This window comes from Onychostruthus taczanowskii, unplaced genomic scaffold (genome assembly GCF_017590055.1).
Source record: "Onychostruthus taczanowskii isolate IOZ18803 unplaced genomic scaffold, ASM1759005v1 scaffold19, whole genome shotgun sequence".
In the NCBI taxonomy this organism is placed as follows: Eukaryota; Metazoa; Chordata; class Aves; order Passeriformes; family Passeridae; genus Onychostruthus; species Onychostruthus taczanowskii.
In genome coordinates this window covers 5,102,061-5,119,951 of record NW_024499128.1, presented here as the reverse complement: position 1 = coordinate 5,119,951, position 17,891 = coordinate 5,102,061, and the positions used below count along the sequence as shown (strand labels likewise).

The 17,891-nt window shown below is 42.5% G+C and overlaps 1 protein-coding gene across 3 annotated transcripts in view; it reads left to right on the top strand.

Annotated features, from left to right (window-relative positions):
* MYH11 (myosin heavy chain 11) overlaps nucleotides 1-17,891 on the top strand; it is a 54,387-nt gene that overhangs the window by 1,121 nt on the left and 35,375 nt on the right. For all 3 annotated transcript variants that reach the window (XM_041401917.1, XM_041401916.1, XM_041401918.1), the window contains exons 2-4: nucleotides 4,837-5,195; nucleotides 9,756-9,912; nucleotides 16,671-16,698. In XM_041401917.1, coding sequence (XP_041257851.1) covers nucleotides 4,854-5,195; nucleotides 9,756-9,912; nucleotides 16,671-16,698 — 527 coding nt within the window. In that variant the 5' untranslated portion in view covers nucleotides 4,837-4,853. The remainder of the gene's footprint in view (nucleotides 1-4,836; nucleotides 5,196-9,755; nucleotides 9,913-16,670; nucleotides 16,699-17,891) is intronic.

The window sequence follows — 17,891 nt, the reverse complement described above, 5'->3', positions numbered from 1 at the left end:
TGCCCTGACAGGCAGTTTGCAGCAGGATTGTCTGCGTGGACTGACTTGCTGAGCTCCCCAAGCTCCCCCTTCCCTGAAGCCTCTCAGGCAGGGGCTGAGCTGATGAAGCCCCGAGAGCAAAGCTCTGATGAAGCTGTCACTTCAGTTTAGTGCCCGATTCTGCCCTGGCCGTGTTCGCTTGGATGTAAACAATGAATTTTATTATCTCATTTGCAATTGACACACTAGTCCCTAAAAGGTATTTGTTTTGAATTTGTTATCATTACATTTTTGCGGAACGGGGAGTATTGAGCAGAACATCTCCATAAAAGGCAGCGTGGGGATGTATGCAGAGATCCCAATGCTTTGGAAATCACAGAGACTTATTAGTTGCAAATCTGATGGCTTTTAAGTATGTTAATTTCAGGAGAAGCCAAGAGCTACAGACAGCTTTCCAACTTGTGCAAACAGTAAAACTATGGACTATTTGTGAATTATAATCAATATACAGAATTTTATTCACTTAATAGAATGCCATTACAAGAATTTGAAATAGCTGGTGTTTTCCAGATAATCTATCTCTTTTTTTTCCCCTTCCTTTCTGGTTTTTGCAGTTTATAACACTGGCAATAACTAGGGCAAATTTCTTTTGAAAATTAGAAAATTAATCAAGTGTTTAGTTACAGTTATGTAGTAAATCACATTTAAAAAGGTGAGAAAACTTTATTATAAAATGAGGCACTTACGGAGAATTTGATTGAAGTGTATGGAGAATGCATTACCAAAAAAAAGTGAAAGGCCAGGAGGGATTGAGAGCAGTTCTCATGATAAAGCTGTCAATGCTGGGGAATTCTGGTTCCCCACACAAGGTTAGAATTCACCCCTAGATTATCTTTTGATTATCTTTTTTTTCCAAGCAGTGGTCATTTGGATGATTCAGCTACGTACTGGAAAAGTAAAAGATAAGGAAACTGGAAAGGTCATAGTCAAGAATTACTGCAGCCCAAATAATGCAGTTTGAGTCAAGAGCAGGTTACTGCTGCACTCTTCCATCAGAAATTACTCATGAGAGCAGGACTTGTTTTTTTTTAAATATTTGGTTATATTTTCCTCTGTTGCAATAATTATTCCCTTTACAGATGTAATAAGGCTTTATATTAACATGCACATCCTGCAGAGGAAGGGAGAAGTGTCCTTTATCTTTTCCTTAGGAGAAAAGCAGTCTCTCCAAGCTCTGACTCAGGAGGCAATTCTGCTTGGCCAATAACCTTTTAATTAAAGTGCACTTCCTGGGAATATTTATATTTCATCCTTGAAATAATATACTCAGGATAAACTAATTATAAAGACAGCATTCAGCTTCAGTCGTTAACATGAAAAGGGAAAAGACAGTAAAGGTCAGACAGATATCTCCATAGATGTCTCCACAGTGGATCAGCAGACAGGAATAGCTGTGGAAGTATCCATGTATGTTTGTGTGCTAGACAAGTACAACAAATGGATCAGGTTAGGTGTAATTTGGCACAATTCTAATGCAAGAAACTTCACATCAATACTATTTATGTGATTGCTTTTCCTCCTCCCACTCTCAGGATAACTCACCTCTGGGTATAAAGTGTATACTCATGTACATGATTTGGGCTAAATGGATGAGAACCTCCTACCACCTCTTGCACATGGATTGGGGTCTCCATTTCTCTCAGCCAGTCCTATGGGTGAAACCCAGGAACTGGCTAAAGGGTCGATTTTGCCTCCCCAGGGAATGTTCTCAGCAGGCTGTAAGGAGTCTCTCCCCTTGGCCAATATTCCCAGTATCAATCAGTGCAGTCTTGATCAGAGATGGACCAGAAGATATAGTGCCAATTATTAATCAGAAAGCTTCAGCATCTCATTAGCAGCTCATTAGTCCTCACCAGGACAAATTTAGTTGAGTTTGTGGAGCTTATATCCTACGCCTTTCATTCAGATGGAAGACCTTCCTTTATAATGAATGTGAATAGTGCACATTAATAAATAAAATCAATTAATAGCCATTAATCCACACTTCATAACTGCATTTCCTTTTTTACTGCAGCAATAGTCAGAAGCTGCTAAAACTTTATCCTTAGATTCCAGCGGTTCAGTCACGAAAAGTTCTTTTCATGAATCCATGGTTTCTCCTCATTGTGTTTCAGAGTAGTTCTGGGATCCAGACTGCCTATTCACTAGTTCTTGTAGGGGATCTATTCTTACCATATTCAAACTAGTCCTAGTGTTTGGATCTAGGGAATAAGAACCTGTATTTCCAAGTTCTGCAGTTCTTTCCACCTTATATACCTTCCAAATGGATCTTGTTTTGAAAAAGATTGAATTTAAAACTTTCTGCACCTTGCTATGTATGTACAGGAAGAAGTAGGAGAAGGCAGTTAAATGCAGGCAGACCAGCTCTGAGTTTCATGCTAGAATCTGTGGAAGATGTTTTTGACTTAGCATGTAACAAAGAAAGGAACTTCTCCTTGGTCCTTGGGCAACAGAACAGACAAACCTCTGGGATGTCCCTCTGTGACATGCTTTGTAACAGGCCAACAGTTTTAGCTATGGCTGGGTTTTTGAGGTGGATGGTCAGAATGATTTGGCAGTTTGATTTTCATCATAATTTTCTGTGGGCGGCCTCAGAATAGCAGGATTTCACCCCATGAATCTCAGCTCTGCAGTTCAGTCTCAATTTTGGTGTTTCTGAGAGCAGTACCTAATTCCTGTTGATATAAAAGTGCTGTCACCTGGCATTTAGCCACAGCCAGCACTATCCAACCTTTCTGATGCTTCAGCAGGCCATCAAGCTCTCTTCTGGCCATAGGATGGGCTGAAATCCCCATCTCCACTGCTGCAGCAGTTCCTGCCATTCTGCTGGGGCAGTGGGGTGGAGAATGTGCCTTGCCTGTTGCCACAGCAGTGGGAGAGGCCAGGGCAGCTCCTGCTGCTCCCTGAGCCCCGTGCCCCAGGAGCTGCAGCTCTGGGATGGGCAGAGCTTCCATGGCTCGCCTGTGCAGCAGCTTCCCCCTGCAGCCGCCAGCTGGAGAGCTCAGCAGGAGAGAATACCATCTCCATTATTGGAACTGTGCAGCTCTACCAGCCCTCTTGGCAGCCAGGGAGCATTTTCTGCCTTAATCCACACAGAGGTCAAATAGTTTCCTCTTGCTCTCTTCCAAGAATCTCCTGGGAGCGAGCAGAGGGCCACATCCTACAGATGCTCCCTCGCAGAGCCTCAACAGTGGGGACACTGCTCAGGGGCCAGTGGCAGTGCACGGGTCTCCCTCACACATTGCACCCTCATGGATTATCTGGGTGAATTGTCCTCTTTGGGATTTCCAGGCAAGGCTCTAGAACAAGCACATTTATCTTGTTCCTTTTTTTTTTTTTTACTTCTTTTAAGACAAGACAATTGTCCCAGGAGTTTAAAGAGCTAAGGCATCTAATTTCCACTGGATTTCAGTAGAATATCATCTAACCTTCTTAGGCATCTCTAAAATCCTAGTTTTGTTTTTAAGCTTTATGTCACCTTCCTCATGATCCATGTTTCCTTCTCAGACCCCTCATGCAGTGTGGCCTTGCACAAAAACCTTAATCTGTGGGAAGGCTTCAGGGACAAATATTTGGAAAGCAAGCTCTGGTACTCATAGAGCACAGTGTGTCCATTTGGCTACATACCACAGAGCTTGGTCCTTACAAATATTGTCCTGCTTATGGGTTGACTGCTGACATCTTTAGCAGTCAGCTCTCCAAGCTCCCTCCAGATTCATGTTTGTTTGAATGCTGTAAATATTAAACTCATTCTCAATAAGGAAATGAAACAGCCTCTGTCTCCTAGAAATGTTTTTCTTGGGCACACACTATTTGTAGCTCTCCCCAGCTCTCCTCTCTGCTCCACTGCACAGCAGGTTTCCCAACCAGCACGCTCTTTTTGCCCTGGAGCAAGCCACAAATCCCCTGAGTACTCCTTCCTGCATTTAGACCTGTGCCCGCATGGGACAGAGCAGAGCACTTACAAAGCTCCAGCACTATCAGCACTGATCTTGCAGCCACATCCAAACTTCAGTGGCCAGAGCAGGAGAGCAGCTGCCTGCTGTCTCAGCAGCATGCAAAGCAGCCTAAACTCTCCCCTGCTTTCACCTGTGGGGCAGATACATCCAGCTGCTTTATCCATGGGCAACTGCATGACACAGATCCATCATCCTTCCAATCTGACCATCATGGTTCAGAGTATCTTTTAGCTGAGGCAATTCCATTTCTTCTCTCTCATGTGACAGACGTTTACCCTTCAGAAATTATCAGCTCCTACTGTCCGAGCCTTGGGGAGGGGCTAGCTCTAAATTCCTTCTCCTTCACCAGCAGTATTGACAACAACATTTTTTTTCTCCTTTTTTCTATTGACCTTGTCTTAATCTTATTCTTCTGCAAATGAAACGGTATTAAGTGATTGAAAATAGTCCTTTGCAAGAAAGGTTCATTTCTGTCCTTGCTGGTACACAGCCTAGGAACCATTCTTCCACTGCTTATTTCATTATTGCACTGATATTTCAGTATGCACCCAACAGCATTTAGGTGATGGGAAATTTTGTGTTTGTCTGAATTCAATAAACTTTGTGGTGGGCAAGAGCTGAGGCTGCAGGAAGGTGTTCAGCTGGTGGCCCTGGTACAGTTCTGACAGTCTCATTGCACAGGCACTAAGTGTCCACATGGAAATGTGAGATATGACACAGGACCTGTGGTGCTTTGGACCTACTGCATGGCAGATTTGACAAATGTGTTTTGTCTGGAATGTCTCCACATTTGCCTTCCTTTATCTCTTTAAAGCAGAATATTTTGCTTCCTCAACAGGTGTCTGCTGAGTCAAAATGGCTCAAAAACCTCTCAGCGATGATGAGAAATTCCTCTTTGTGGACAAAAACTTCATCAACAACCCACTTGCCCAGGCTGACTGGTCAGCAAAGAAACTGGTTTGGATTCCATCAGAGAAACATGGATTTGAAGCAGCAAGTATCAAGGAAGAGAAAGGGGATGAGGTGGTAGTTGAACTGGCAGAAAATGGAAAGAAAGTGACACTGAGCAAGGATGACATCCAGAAGATGAACCCTCCAAAGTTCTCCAAAGTGGAGGACATGGCAGAGCTGACTTGCCTCAATGAAGCTTCAGTGCTGCACAATCTAAGGGAGAGATACTTCTCAGGTCTAATTTATGTGAGTAGACCCAAACACACACAGAGCATTTCCCATTGCATGTGACCACGTCCCACGGAGAGCGAGGTGGATCCCAGCACTGTCTGGGATACAGGCCTTGTGTAACACTGCCACGCAAGTACTAACCCCCAGCAATGGCATCCTAACCCAAAAATGCTCTAACTTCACTTTATTCCCCATGATTCTCCTGCTTCTTTGATAATTGCTTCTTTACTTAATGAAATTAAAACACATGAAGGTTTCTTTCACAACATTTACAGATTCTGAAAGAATATTGTTGGATTGGAAAGCACTCTTTGATAGGGGAACAAAATCTGAGTCGTGCTCTGGGGAAAAAAATTGATAGGGACTTTTAAATTAATTCAATGTAAACCTAAAAAAAAAAATTTCCAGCAACTTGCAAAAAGAGCACACAGAAAAGGCAAATCATGTAGTTTTACTCAGGCAAAACTCCCACTGAAAGGCAGCTGAAAAGTTCTGGTCTGGTAGTGCTGGAGTTAAACCTTATATGTGGATAAAGGGACAAACCCACTGGAATTCAGGCAAGAGTACTTGCATGTACCAGTGTGTCACTGAGGCAAAGTCATGCATCCACTAAACCTTTTTGTCACTCATGTTGATCAAGTTACAGATCAGACAAGCCTGGACAAATTATAATTTCTCTATATTCATGTGAGTTATGGCAAGATTATTCTATCTTTCAGTCTTCACAAGTACATTAACACAGGAATACTTTAACATTGATAACCGTGTTATCTATCCACATCAACAGTTAGCAAACAGCACAGGAAGAAAGCCCAAAACTTTTCCAAGGAATTTAGCTGTTATCTTTGATTTTACATGAAGGATCCCTCTGCTGGGCTGCAGAAGTTATCTACAGTTTCAATCTATGAAAAAAATTTACTTGCATGACAGACCACTGATGAGTGAAAGAAGGTACAGAGCTTAAGTAGAAACAGTAGTCAAGGTCTTATTATGAGGAATGCTAAATTGGAAAGTAGGAAATTAAGCAAAAAGTAAGATAGTTATATGGACTACAACAAAGAAACGACTTATTTGTTATGTGTAACTTCAAAGAGCTAACCTCAAGATCTTTCCTTCAGGAAAGTATTAAAATGCACATTATCAAGTTCCTGAAGGAAGCTAGAGTTCCCATCTTTTTGTTTTTTTGAATTTATTGGATTTTAGGTTTGCAGGTGAACATGTGGACCCACGTGCTATTATATCAGAACATGCAGCCTTAATGACTAAAATAGACTTTTTCTGAAAGTGTTCTGCATTGTTGCAAGAATTAAAAGAATTAGTAGAATGTTAGTGGGATGAAATGGGGGATTGGGTATTTCTTTGTTGTTGTTCTCAGCAACACTCTGCATAGCTGTTCCAGGGTTTCCATTATGTTTACTTTATGGAATTTTCACTTTCTACAGAAAGAGGAAATTAATTTCCAAGAATGGATAATGCAATTAGAAATCAAAGAGTTCTTCATGGAGGCAAAAATGGAAGCGTACCTGAAATTAAGTTTTCTTTCTCAAGAGACTAAATTTTAAGATGGTAAAAATTTCAAAGACATTAATTTGACTTGTAGTGCAACAAGTTATTTGTATTTTCAGTATGCAAAACCTGCTTGAAACTGCCAAGCTTTACACAGTGCTGCCCTACTAGATGCTGCCATACCTTTTTAGAAACAGAGGAGGCGTCAAAAGAGAATTTAAGTCTCAGCCACTTGCACAACTAACTGTAAACAACCATCTCCTGGCTTTGCCATGTGTTGCCTAGTTTGCATCCCTTGGAATCCCACATATTCAAAGAAAACATGACCTCAGTATTTTTCTCTGCAGAGCATCACTGATGCAAATGGGGATTCCCAAATCTGCTAAAGAAAAATAATAAATCCAACTGGAAAAAGAAATCATCTCCTCCTTGCATTTACATTAAATACTATCAAATAAAAAGATTCAGTGCAGAAATTCACAGGGTGACTGTACACTAGAAAAACACCCTAGCCTTTTGCTTCATCACAGATAATTAAGGTAGAAGAGCAAGAAGAAACATGAGCCACTAACTCATGTTTCACATTTCTCAGAACAAAAAGAATCTGCTTTATCCACACAAAATTACCCCAAAAATTATTACACAGGCATGAAAAACACAGCAATGCAACTTCAGTGGATTTGAGAGTAGAATCAAATTCCTTGTATTCATAGGCACTACTTGTTCAGTCTTCACTTAATAGTGAAAAATTATGTCTTTGGTACATAAAGCTAAATATGCATGCTGGAACTCTTCTGCCCAAACCTAGATATTTACAATGCTGATGTGTATTTGTGCCAGTCCCTTGTAAATACCCAGCAGCAGCAATCTGAGGGATACCCAAGCTCAACACTCCCATGGAAGTATCCCTTAGGTATTTCAGATTATGTTCTTCCTCCAGACCCTCTGGGGAGAAATTCAGCCATTCTCTAGACAGGCTGTGCCCCAGGGAGAAGGATTTAAGGCATGGAAGCTTCAGTGCCCCCACCTTCCATCACACACTTGGCCATGTCAAAGTGTCATCGATATTAATCCCACTCCCCCAAATCCTTGCAAAGCATGCACCTAGAGCTACAATCAGCCAAAACAAGAGGGCTTCATTAAACTTCCTGAGGTGACAGATCATGTCAGTCACAGTCCAGTTAGAAAGGAGGATTCCTGAACTTCAGCAGCTCCAGCTTTTGCTCTGCCTTAATAGCCTGCTTCTTGTGCCTCAAAATTAGCTCTTTAAAGCTGTGTTACTGTGCGCCTGGGTGTGCAAACAGCCCTGCATGTGGCAAGGCAGGAAGGACCTCGAAGTCTCGGGGAAGGGAGGCCTAAATAATTTCCTTAATTTCCTCTCCTGATTTTTTCCTTGGGTGGGGATGATTAGCTGAGTGCATACAGTTAATCTATTTATACTACTAAAAAATGCCTTGCTGTCCTTACCATAAGGGCCTTGGTGGCCATTCTAGGATAAAACTGTCCCTTTCCAAGTGTGTTACCCTGGCAACACTAAACTCATTTTGACATGAGCAGCACGGTTTCATTGTGCCCCAGTGAACCTGAACCCGCGCGGTTCCCCACCGCGGGGCTCAGCCTGGCGGTGCTGGGACCCGGCGGGGTTTCAGCTGGGTTTTCCCGGGCCGGGCTCCCACAGGCCCGGGCCGGGCTGTCGGTCCCCGCAGCCCCCGGAGCAGCCCGGCCGTGCCGTGCCGGGCTCGGGCCCTGAGTGCTGATACCATATAAAGTGCTCGCTGTGCCGGGCCGTGCCGGGCCCTTCCCTATTATGGTCAGGAAAGGGAAATCCCTGAGCCCGGAGCCGCGGCCCGGGGAGCGGGGACAGCTCCGGCCGCGCTGGGACACAGCCCCGGGGCTCGGCGTGGCACCCACAGGGCCCTGCTTCACACACACGGCAACAAAATCAAATAAATAACAATAAATATTCTTTAAAAAAAACAAACAAACCACTTCTGCCTATGTCAGAAACAGCATAGTTCCATTATTTCTTTTTTTTTCCACAGGCCAGTTTAAATATCACAGTACTCCTGCCTGATATGACATACACTCTCCTAATATGAGAATTATGTTCTCATAACTTGGGTGTTTGTTGGTTTGATGGGTTTTTTAATTGTTTATTTTTGGGTTTTTTTTTTATTTTGGGGATATATTTTTTTTTTTTTTTAATTAAATGCCCTTGCAAATTTCTTACTTTTAGCAACTGTTTGTGAAATATGGTTCTTCATCTAGTATCATATGGTATTACTTCTGGTCCAGGTCAATAGCTGGAATATTTTGAAATAAAGGAAAATTTAAAATAAATAAATAAATTAAAAATCAAGACAGAATGGATGAACACCTATCAGCTGGCAGCCAACATTCTTGTTTGTTTATGTATATATTTTTTTATTAATAGCTCTATTAAATTCTAAACAAACCACATTTTTCCTTAAGTTTCCTGCAGAAAAGTCATGCAGTAAAGGCATGGTTAGTCTCTCAAGGCATCTATTTGGAACTTGAGCAATTTTATTTAAGGACTCTCATCAATCATCAGTGTTACGTGGTGTTCATAGAAGCTTTTTCTAAAAAAAACCCTTCAAATATCAATACAAGCTTCTTACCTAGGATTTCAGTTCACAAAATTTGATGCCTACCTGAGCAGATATTTACATCATATTCTGATAAGAAAATACCCATATAAATATTCATTATTACAATTATCACCATACCCTTATGTGTGATAAGGGTATGGGTTATGTATTGAAAATAACTGAAGTTAAGGAGCTCTAACATCAGGCCATGGTGTTTCTATAGATTGCTAAATTCACCTGCTTTCCAGCAGCTCCCTTCTTAGCAATAATGATTTGTGCACTTAGAAACCACCCATGCACATACACTCAGAAAATCTCTGCTTCCTTTGTTACCCTGGGCAGAACACAAAGGAGCTCTGCCGCTGAAATCCCATTAATACCCTGCAGCCCATGCCTGTGTTTCCCAGCCCGAACATGGCACGTGATGTTAAGCCCAGCTTTTATTTGAATTCCCTTGCAGACTTACTCGGGTCTCTTCTGCGTTGTGATCAACCCCTACAAGCAGCTGCCCATCTACTCAGAGAAGATCATTGACATGTACAAGGGCAAGAAGAGGCACGAGATGCCACCACACATCTACGCCATCGCCGACACGGCCTACAGGAGCATGCTGCAAGGTAGGACAGCCCCTGCAAGCCCTGCCTGGGGGTGCCACAAACACCTGGGAGCTCCACGTGTGCCCTGCCTGGGGGTGCCACAAACACCTGGGAGCTCCACGTGTGCTCCTGCAAGCAGCCAGACAAACACCTGGGAGCTCCACGTGTGCTCCTGCAAGCAGCCAGCCAGGAAAGAGCTCTCACAGAGGGCAGCGCTGCCTTTCTAGAAGTTTCAGAGGAATTCTTTGGCAGGAACAGCAGTCCACAAACGCTGTGACTCAAAAAGGAAAAACAATCCTTTCACCCATCTGTGTCGAGGCATGTGGGAAGGTTTCAAAGTCGAGCAAATAGTTTTGGCAAATACGGGCATGGAAAATGCTCCCTCTCTACTAGTGGAGACTATTCCAAAGTTAGCTGTGAGCGCTGCTGGATCTGTCAGCATTGCTGCCCTCTCCCCCCAGCAAAGCAGATTCAAACAGAGTTTTGGGGCTACTTTCCCTACAGCCTGATGTCTTGAGCCCTGAGTTGAGATGTGCTGTTTCCCGCAGGGATGGCAATGGGCAGCGGGAAAGCAGTCAGGCACCAAAGGGTGCAAACAAACCTCCAAAATTCACAGAGCTCTCCTCCTCCTGCAGTCACTTCTGACAGATTGAGGGGACTTTGTTCTAAGGGAAAACTGTCATTTAGGGATGAAAAAACTGAAGTGGTGGATATAGGAGGCTGCAACACCTCCAGAATATAGGGCATGACTAGGTAGCGTCTCACATCGACCATGGGTGCTACAGGAAACCAGGAGCTCTACAAAATATTTTGAAGTTTATATGCCCTTATAAGGACCCTGACCCTACAGAAATTCTGGCTGACAACTATGGCTCAGCAAGATTCACAGGCTCGGCTCTGAAGTTTAGGGCTTCCCAGGATTAGGACTTTTTCCTTCCTATGGCTTCTATGACATTTCTTTCCTGGAGCTACTTCAATCCTTTTATTTAAGTGGATCCCAGAAGGCAGAGCGACAGTGCAGCAGAGGAGGACCAATAAAGCAACAAAAATATCCTGAAAACAGACCTTCCTACACACTCTGTGATATAATCATAGTTATAAAAAACTTACTTGGCAGGGGGTTATCCCACTAAGCCACAGTCACATATCTGTGGTCCAGCTTCCCTGCTGAGCCCTGTGCTCTGCATCCAGCACTGTCCAGGGCTCCGAGCAGGCCCTGAAGCCAGTCCTCCCTCTGATCCTTTATTTAAGCAGCAAGCCTTGAGAGGAGATCTGGAAGAAGCTCCTGGCTCCTGCAGACCATCAGCAGTTGTGCAGGGTCCTGTACTTGTCTCTAGAAATGAGGTGGGGGAATAAATAGAAAAGGGATATAAGCTGTCTGTAGGAAAGGGGGAAATAAAAGTATGACTGCAGCCTATGCTGAAACAGAATTGTCTTGTCCTGACAATACATGACTTTTCTGCCTAAAGTGAAACTACTCTCAGCCCAGATGGGCCTGATCCAAGCAGCACAGGGATGTCTCCCACTCCCCCCCTCTCTCTGACTGTCTCCTGTTCCTCCCAGCACATTCTCCTGAGCAGTGGGAAGCCACTGGAGTTGGTTTGCCCTCACTGTGGCCATTAAATGCACTTAGAACAGCATGGCTTCAGCCGTGCCTCCCAGGCTGGCTGCTGGAGGGAGGAGGCAGCAAGAGTGCAGGCTCTTACCAATTCACTTCTTTTGGGGCTCAGAATGATTTCCTGGCCCTATTAGCTTTTGGGGAGTAACTCCTCTTTATTCATGTGCCCCCACTGTAATTCTTCCTGCCAGCAGAGAGGAGAGGGAGAGCAAATAGAAAGGAACAAGGAGGGAGTAGGTGATCAGGTGAACCTTTAGGAGGATGCTCTTTCACTGCTTCCCAACCCAACCACGCACAGCTGGCACGGCAACCTGCAAGTGGAACCGCCAGAGCTCCCAGCACAAGCCCAGGACACCCACGTTTTACTTGCACATGTCATCTTGGAGTCTCTCCATCTCTGAAGAGGGCCCCAGTTGCTTTTAAAGCTGTGCTTTTGTTTGTAAAAACCTACTCATGTTTTGTGCATGAAACTAAACCAACCCTCAAAATAACTCTGATTATTCAGCCAAAGTTCTATTCACGTTGGGGTGGTGAAAGTGGGCGTCAGCACGGCTCTGAGTGAGCCTGCTGCATGCAGGGATACAGAGAGCTTCAGGGGGCTGAGAGCATATTTCCAAATGGAATAGAAACAAAAGTTCTTACCCATAAACATGGATCAGACCACTAAATGTTTTCCCTGTGAAAAGTCAGTACTGCTCCTTATCTGGAAACTTGCATAGTTTCTGCTTGCCAAAGTAAAATATGCCGTAGATTCATGAGACTGAGGAATTATATTCTGGTATTTCATGACCAGGGCGACTTGGCCCAGAGCAATCAACTTGTTCAGATGTCTCATGGATCCTTTATCTCTTGGTGAACCAAGCCTCTGTGTCTGCAGATCCCTGGTCCCACTGCAGGTTCATCAGCTGGGAATCACAGCCCTCCGCATTTTCACCCTCCCCTGTGTTGGCACAAACATCCAGCAGAAAACATGAGCTGTGCACACTGCATTCCTCCTCTGCTTCAGAGACTGACTTGGTTAATGTATTCATTAGGGATGATGTTTAACTCCCATCAAAGCTCTTCTGATAAAAACACTTAGCCACAGCTATCAGCAATCAGATAATCAGACTTTCTTCCAAATATGCAGAAAAGCTGACATCTCACAGGACACAGGAATTATCAAAGATGTTGGCTGGGCAAAGATAAAATTTCCACTTGTTTCAAGTGGTTCTGAGGACCTAAAACCCTTTTGCAAATCACAGTCATGCTGTCTCATGCTCAGCCAGGAGAGCTGGGTGTCTTGTTGAATCTGCTGATTACCATGTCACTAATGCAGTTTGATCCTTGCCCAGGCACAGCCGTGGATGCTCATCTCCAGCCAGAATGAGAATAAACTTTAATTTTCTTTAATCTCAAAGACTGAGAATTCTACCAGAGCACTTGTGAGTGTGTCCCCAGGAGTTACCAGGGCTCTCCAGGCTGTGTTTACAGACTAGCTATGGATGATTACTGCTACACTTGGAGACTAAAATCATGAAACATTTCCCCCTGCTCATGCACCCTCTGCTCTCTCATGTGTTTGGGATGAAGTAGCTCCATACAGAGGGCTTGATCCCCATCCCAAATCTTGCACTGCCAGCAGGATTCCTCATGCAGCCATGACGCAAAACTGCTCCAGGTGAAAGCCATCCCTGGGTTTTGCTGTGCTGAAGTGGGTCCCCCCTCCTGGGGCACAGTGTGGTCTGTGAATGCCGGTCACAGCAGCAAGGAGGAGGCAGTGCAGGCCAGGGAAGATGAGCTGGAGGTGGCTGGATTGCCCTTCCTGCAGCACTGCCAGCCTCCAGTGATGGTGAAGCTGATGCACTGCTCAGTAAGGAAGTGCAATTCTGCTGCCTTCTGTCATCATCCCTGCAGAAACAAAAAATAAGTGATAGACAATACAAATGTGAAAAGTCATGTTATGTAGAAGTAGTAACAAAGTTTTTGTGTAGTTGGTTAAGCCTTTATAAAGTTTTCTGGCAGTAAATCATCATGAAGAAGATATATTACACCTTTCTGCAGATTCAAGGAGATTATTTTCTGTGGAGCCACTTTTATGCAAGCTTGAGTTAAAAATGGAAAAACAAACAACCTGGTAGTTACTCGGAGGTATGGGAGGGAAACACAGTTCCCAAGGCCTTAGAAAAGGAGGCTGCTGTGAGAAGCCATCTGTTTACTGTGTCCTCAGCAGGACTGTACAGAAATGTCCCCTTTAGGCTGTGCAGTTATTAACAAATGTAAAGAAGCAGTAAGTGAGTGGGGGAACATGGTTTCAGTCTGGTTTTTTCCTTTTATGGTAAAGCTGCCAACTTGCTGCTTCATTGTGATAAACCATCTGATTTTGTTTGTGATTAAGCAGAGCTAACTGGTCTATCAAGAACAGAGGGGCAAGAATTCTTACAGGCAAACTGGAGGTGTTTGGTGAAAAAGTAAGCAGATTTCAGAAAGAAAAAAATCAACTCTGCTGCATGTTTAGGAAAGCTGGTGAGGTTTATAATGTAAGTGTAGGTCTCTATGAAAAAAATTGAGGAGAAAATTAAAAATAAATGTTTAAACATCTTATATAGACATATAAGATGTGAATGATACCTTCCAGGTAGGGTCAAATTTTCTTAAAAGGCATTAGCCAAAAAGATATTAGAATCTAGAAGACCTATTTTGTTGCTTTTTAAGCCCCAGGAATTATATTTAAGGAGTTTTATTTATACAACTCTTTATCTTCTGACAGATCCAACCACATAAAATTGCAGACTCACAAAATAGGCCAGTCTTTTCTATATAGAATGAAACATTCCAGAACATAAATAGGATTAATTGAATGGGAAGCCTTTGAAAGTAAATGAGACCAGTATCTGCAGCTTAGGTCATAACAGAATAGGACTGGATTTCCTGATACCTTTCATCCTTAGAGCTGCAGTTAGAACTGATGCAGGAAACAGAATAACCTCTGGAATTCCCCCTCTGTTAGTGTGCACAGCACAGTTTACCAACATGAGTTTTCTCCCTTGATTAACCTGTCCCTGAGGACATTGGGCGCAACTTCTGACCTTCCCCATCCTTCCTCTGCTCTTACACATTCCCAGGTGCCCCTCCACAGGCACTCACACAAACCCCTGTGGTGAGCCAGACTGGAAGACACCTTTGGGAGCCTTCCCCTACTGAGGAGCAAAAGAAGGGCAGCAATGGGCAGCAAAGAGTAGTGAGGAAATACTTGGCTTGGAGACCAGCTTTTTCTAATGTTCCCTGAGCTCAGAAATTCCACTGGCAACTCAGTATCAAGAGTCACTCTTATTTTCTTTATGATATTTATGGGTTAGTGATGCAATATCAATATATGCCCATGGTTTCTATTTACACAACAATGTATTTTTAGCAGAAGTTCTTCCATGCTCTAACTTTTTTAACTTAAAAGAAAGCCTAGCTGATAGCCTGCAGTGAAATACAAACATGGCTCACAGCTCCTCTCCTCCCAAATGTTTATGTGGAAGAATCCTGCAGCGCTGATTGCTGGCAAATACCTCCAATGAAAATGAGGAATGAGTAATTTTGTACCAATTTACCAAACAAAGCAGTTAAGTGGCACCATTTGTTGTGTGGTGATCAATAAAGCAGTTAATGTTATAGCTATTGAGGAACTGGGAGTAAAACAGTAGTTTAATATCAATCCAAGCCGTTGCAGAATCCTCTAATGCTTTTCCTAGACTGGCTGTGGGCCAGGCAGCAGTTACAACTTGAGAGCTTAATAAATTGGTTTAAATCGGTTTAAATTATCTCATGGCATTTATGGCATACAGGGTCAGCAATAGGGGTGGGCAACCAGACAGGTATCCCTGCAAGTGACCCCACACACTGAGCAAAAGGAGCTCATGTCTGAACTCTGAGCAAAGGCTGGGGCTGGCTCTGCTTTGGATAAATATTGCCAAACCATACAGAAGCACTGGATTCTGCCTAATTATCTGCCTCAAGTCTCAAATGTGTAAACTAAGCACACTTTTCAAAAATGTGTTTGACCTGCCTGGGAATTATTTTCCTATGTCAGAAGATTTTTTTACAGTCTGTAGAGGCAAACTGACAGTCTCAGTCAAAGAAGGGCAAACTTCAGGGCTGGGGCTGGTTGCTCAAGGCCTTGTTTAAGTCTGCTTCCAAGTAGTTCCAGGGCTGGAAATACCACACCTCTCTGGGAAACTTGCCCTGGTGTTTTACAAGTAAAGGAAACAGTTGTACTTTAGAATGGATCACAGCAAACATGCTCATCATGCCTTTTGGCAGAAAAATCTGTGTCAAAGTTCTGAAGGTGGAGAGAAACTCTGACTCTAAATGAATAAGCAGGGAGGATTGCTCCAAGAACAGGTTGTGGAGATGGGCTGCAATCCTCACTTTTCCTGCAGCATTACAGAGCTCTGGACACTCGTGTGCTGAAACCTCTCACATGCCTCCCCTAGCAGAAATGGAAACTTTGGTCCTCCTTTTTATAACTCTTGATCCAAAATGTGTCTGATGGTCTGTTCATAGTAAAAAACATGAAGAATACTTACATACTTGTTGGCATGATCTTGTATAATCTAAAGTATCTTGTTTTGTCTTATTCTTTGGAAGATCTAAAGAAATTACTTGTTCTCTTGAAAAAAGTTGTCTCTCTGTCTGAAATGAAATACAGGCTAAATTATTCAGGTATTTGAACAGCTTTGCTTTCAAAAGTCAAAGCTTTGCATGACCAGCTTAAAACATTTTAGTTGTTGATGCCTTATCTGTCCAGACTTTCTTTTGAGTGGGCTGCTGGCCATAGTTCATAAGCATAGTAAAAACTTGAGTTTCAGGTTTGAAATTTTGTTATAATCTTCTTATAGAGAGCCTGATCTTTTTGCTGTCCTCATTACAGTTCATCTCTAATGGAATTTACAAAAAATATTTTTGACCTCTTAACCTTTTGTTCATTTTTTGTACAAAATATTTCCATTAGAGATGGTTATTTAAATTCAAGGGCAAATTAAATAAGATGTGAACCCAGTACTTTCTACTAATCACGGTCGGCCAGATTTTAGAAGATCTGGGCTGTTCAATGTAAATCCTTATAAATATAAGTGCTTCTGTCAGAAAAGCCATTCTCCCTAATTAATGGATTCTTTTTCTTTATTCACAGATAGAGAAGACCAGTCTATCCTGTGCACGTAAGTAAACTCATCTATTTTAGTACATCTCAATGTCACAATGTCTTCATTCAAAATTGATTCAAATGCTGATGGAATGGACACGTTCTCCTCACCTTCAGTAAGCTTGAGCTCCAGCCCCAAACCCACTTCATTAGAGAGACCTGTTCATAAGAGAAAGAGCAGGTATCAGTGTCACAGGAAATCTTTAATGCATAAAATTACTTCTTTCAATTGACTTTCTGAACTGAGATTTAACAGTTTACAGTGAGCTACTGGGGAGTGTGGTTATTGCTCCACAAAATCCCACTGGTTTGTCATTCCTGCCTGTTTTGAGAAAGCCCTCAAAATGTTGAACTGGACAAGGATCTCCTGCTTGACCCTCAGTTTTAACTCTTTCCATTCTTCTGTTGCTTATTAGTTGGTTTTATTTGCTTGAATGCCATCAAGAATGCTTTTGACAAAATTTTGTCTTTGTTAAATCAGGCATTTTCCAGTTTTCCTGATAAAAGATCAGATTTGATTATATGTAAATGCTAATACATTGGCAGAGCTGGCATGTGTATTATTTATAGCAGGTTCATGCAATGATGTTGTAATCTGTCAGGTTTAGGTTATCTGAGAAAATGTGGCTACTGACTGAATATATATTTACCCTCAAAAAAGCACTGCTACTGATCACCAGCCATAACATTACTTTTGACTGCCACAGCTGACAGGAAAAAAATTATCACCAAAAAAAAAATTGTGTCCTGTGTCTGGTACCATAAGGGCTATCATAGCTCTAACCTCTGTTATAACAAGACTTCAGTATTTGTAAGTATACCAATCAAAAATCTGCCCCCAAATGCATTAATACCAAAAAGAAATCTAAAATTCCTGCAATAATGAAGTAAAAATTGACCATCACATTCTTCCCAGGATTAAACATGTCATTATTATGAAGACTAATTTACAATATGCATTTCCTCCTTCTATTTTTGTACTTTAGTTTATTTTTCCACTAGTAAATCTTCTTTTAACTTTGGAACATTGGTACTTTCAAGAAATGGACTTTCTTTTGCAAATCTATGCCTTTTTGCTCATGAAAATCCATTAAAGGATCCACTTCTTGCAGGTACCATTTATTGAAATTACCTGGCCATCTTGCTGGAAACCTAAAGTGTTTCACACCAGTAATACATAAAATAGAGAAAATTAAATGTCTTTTCCAT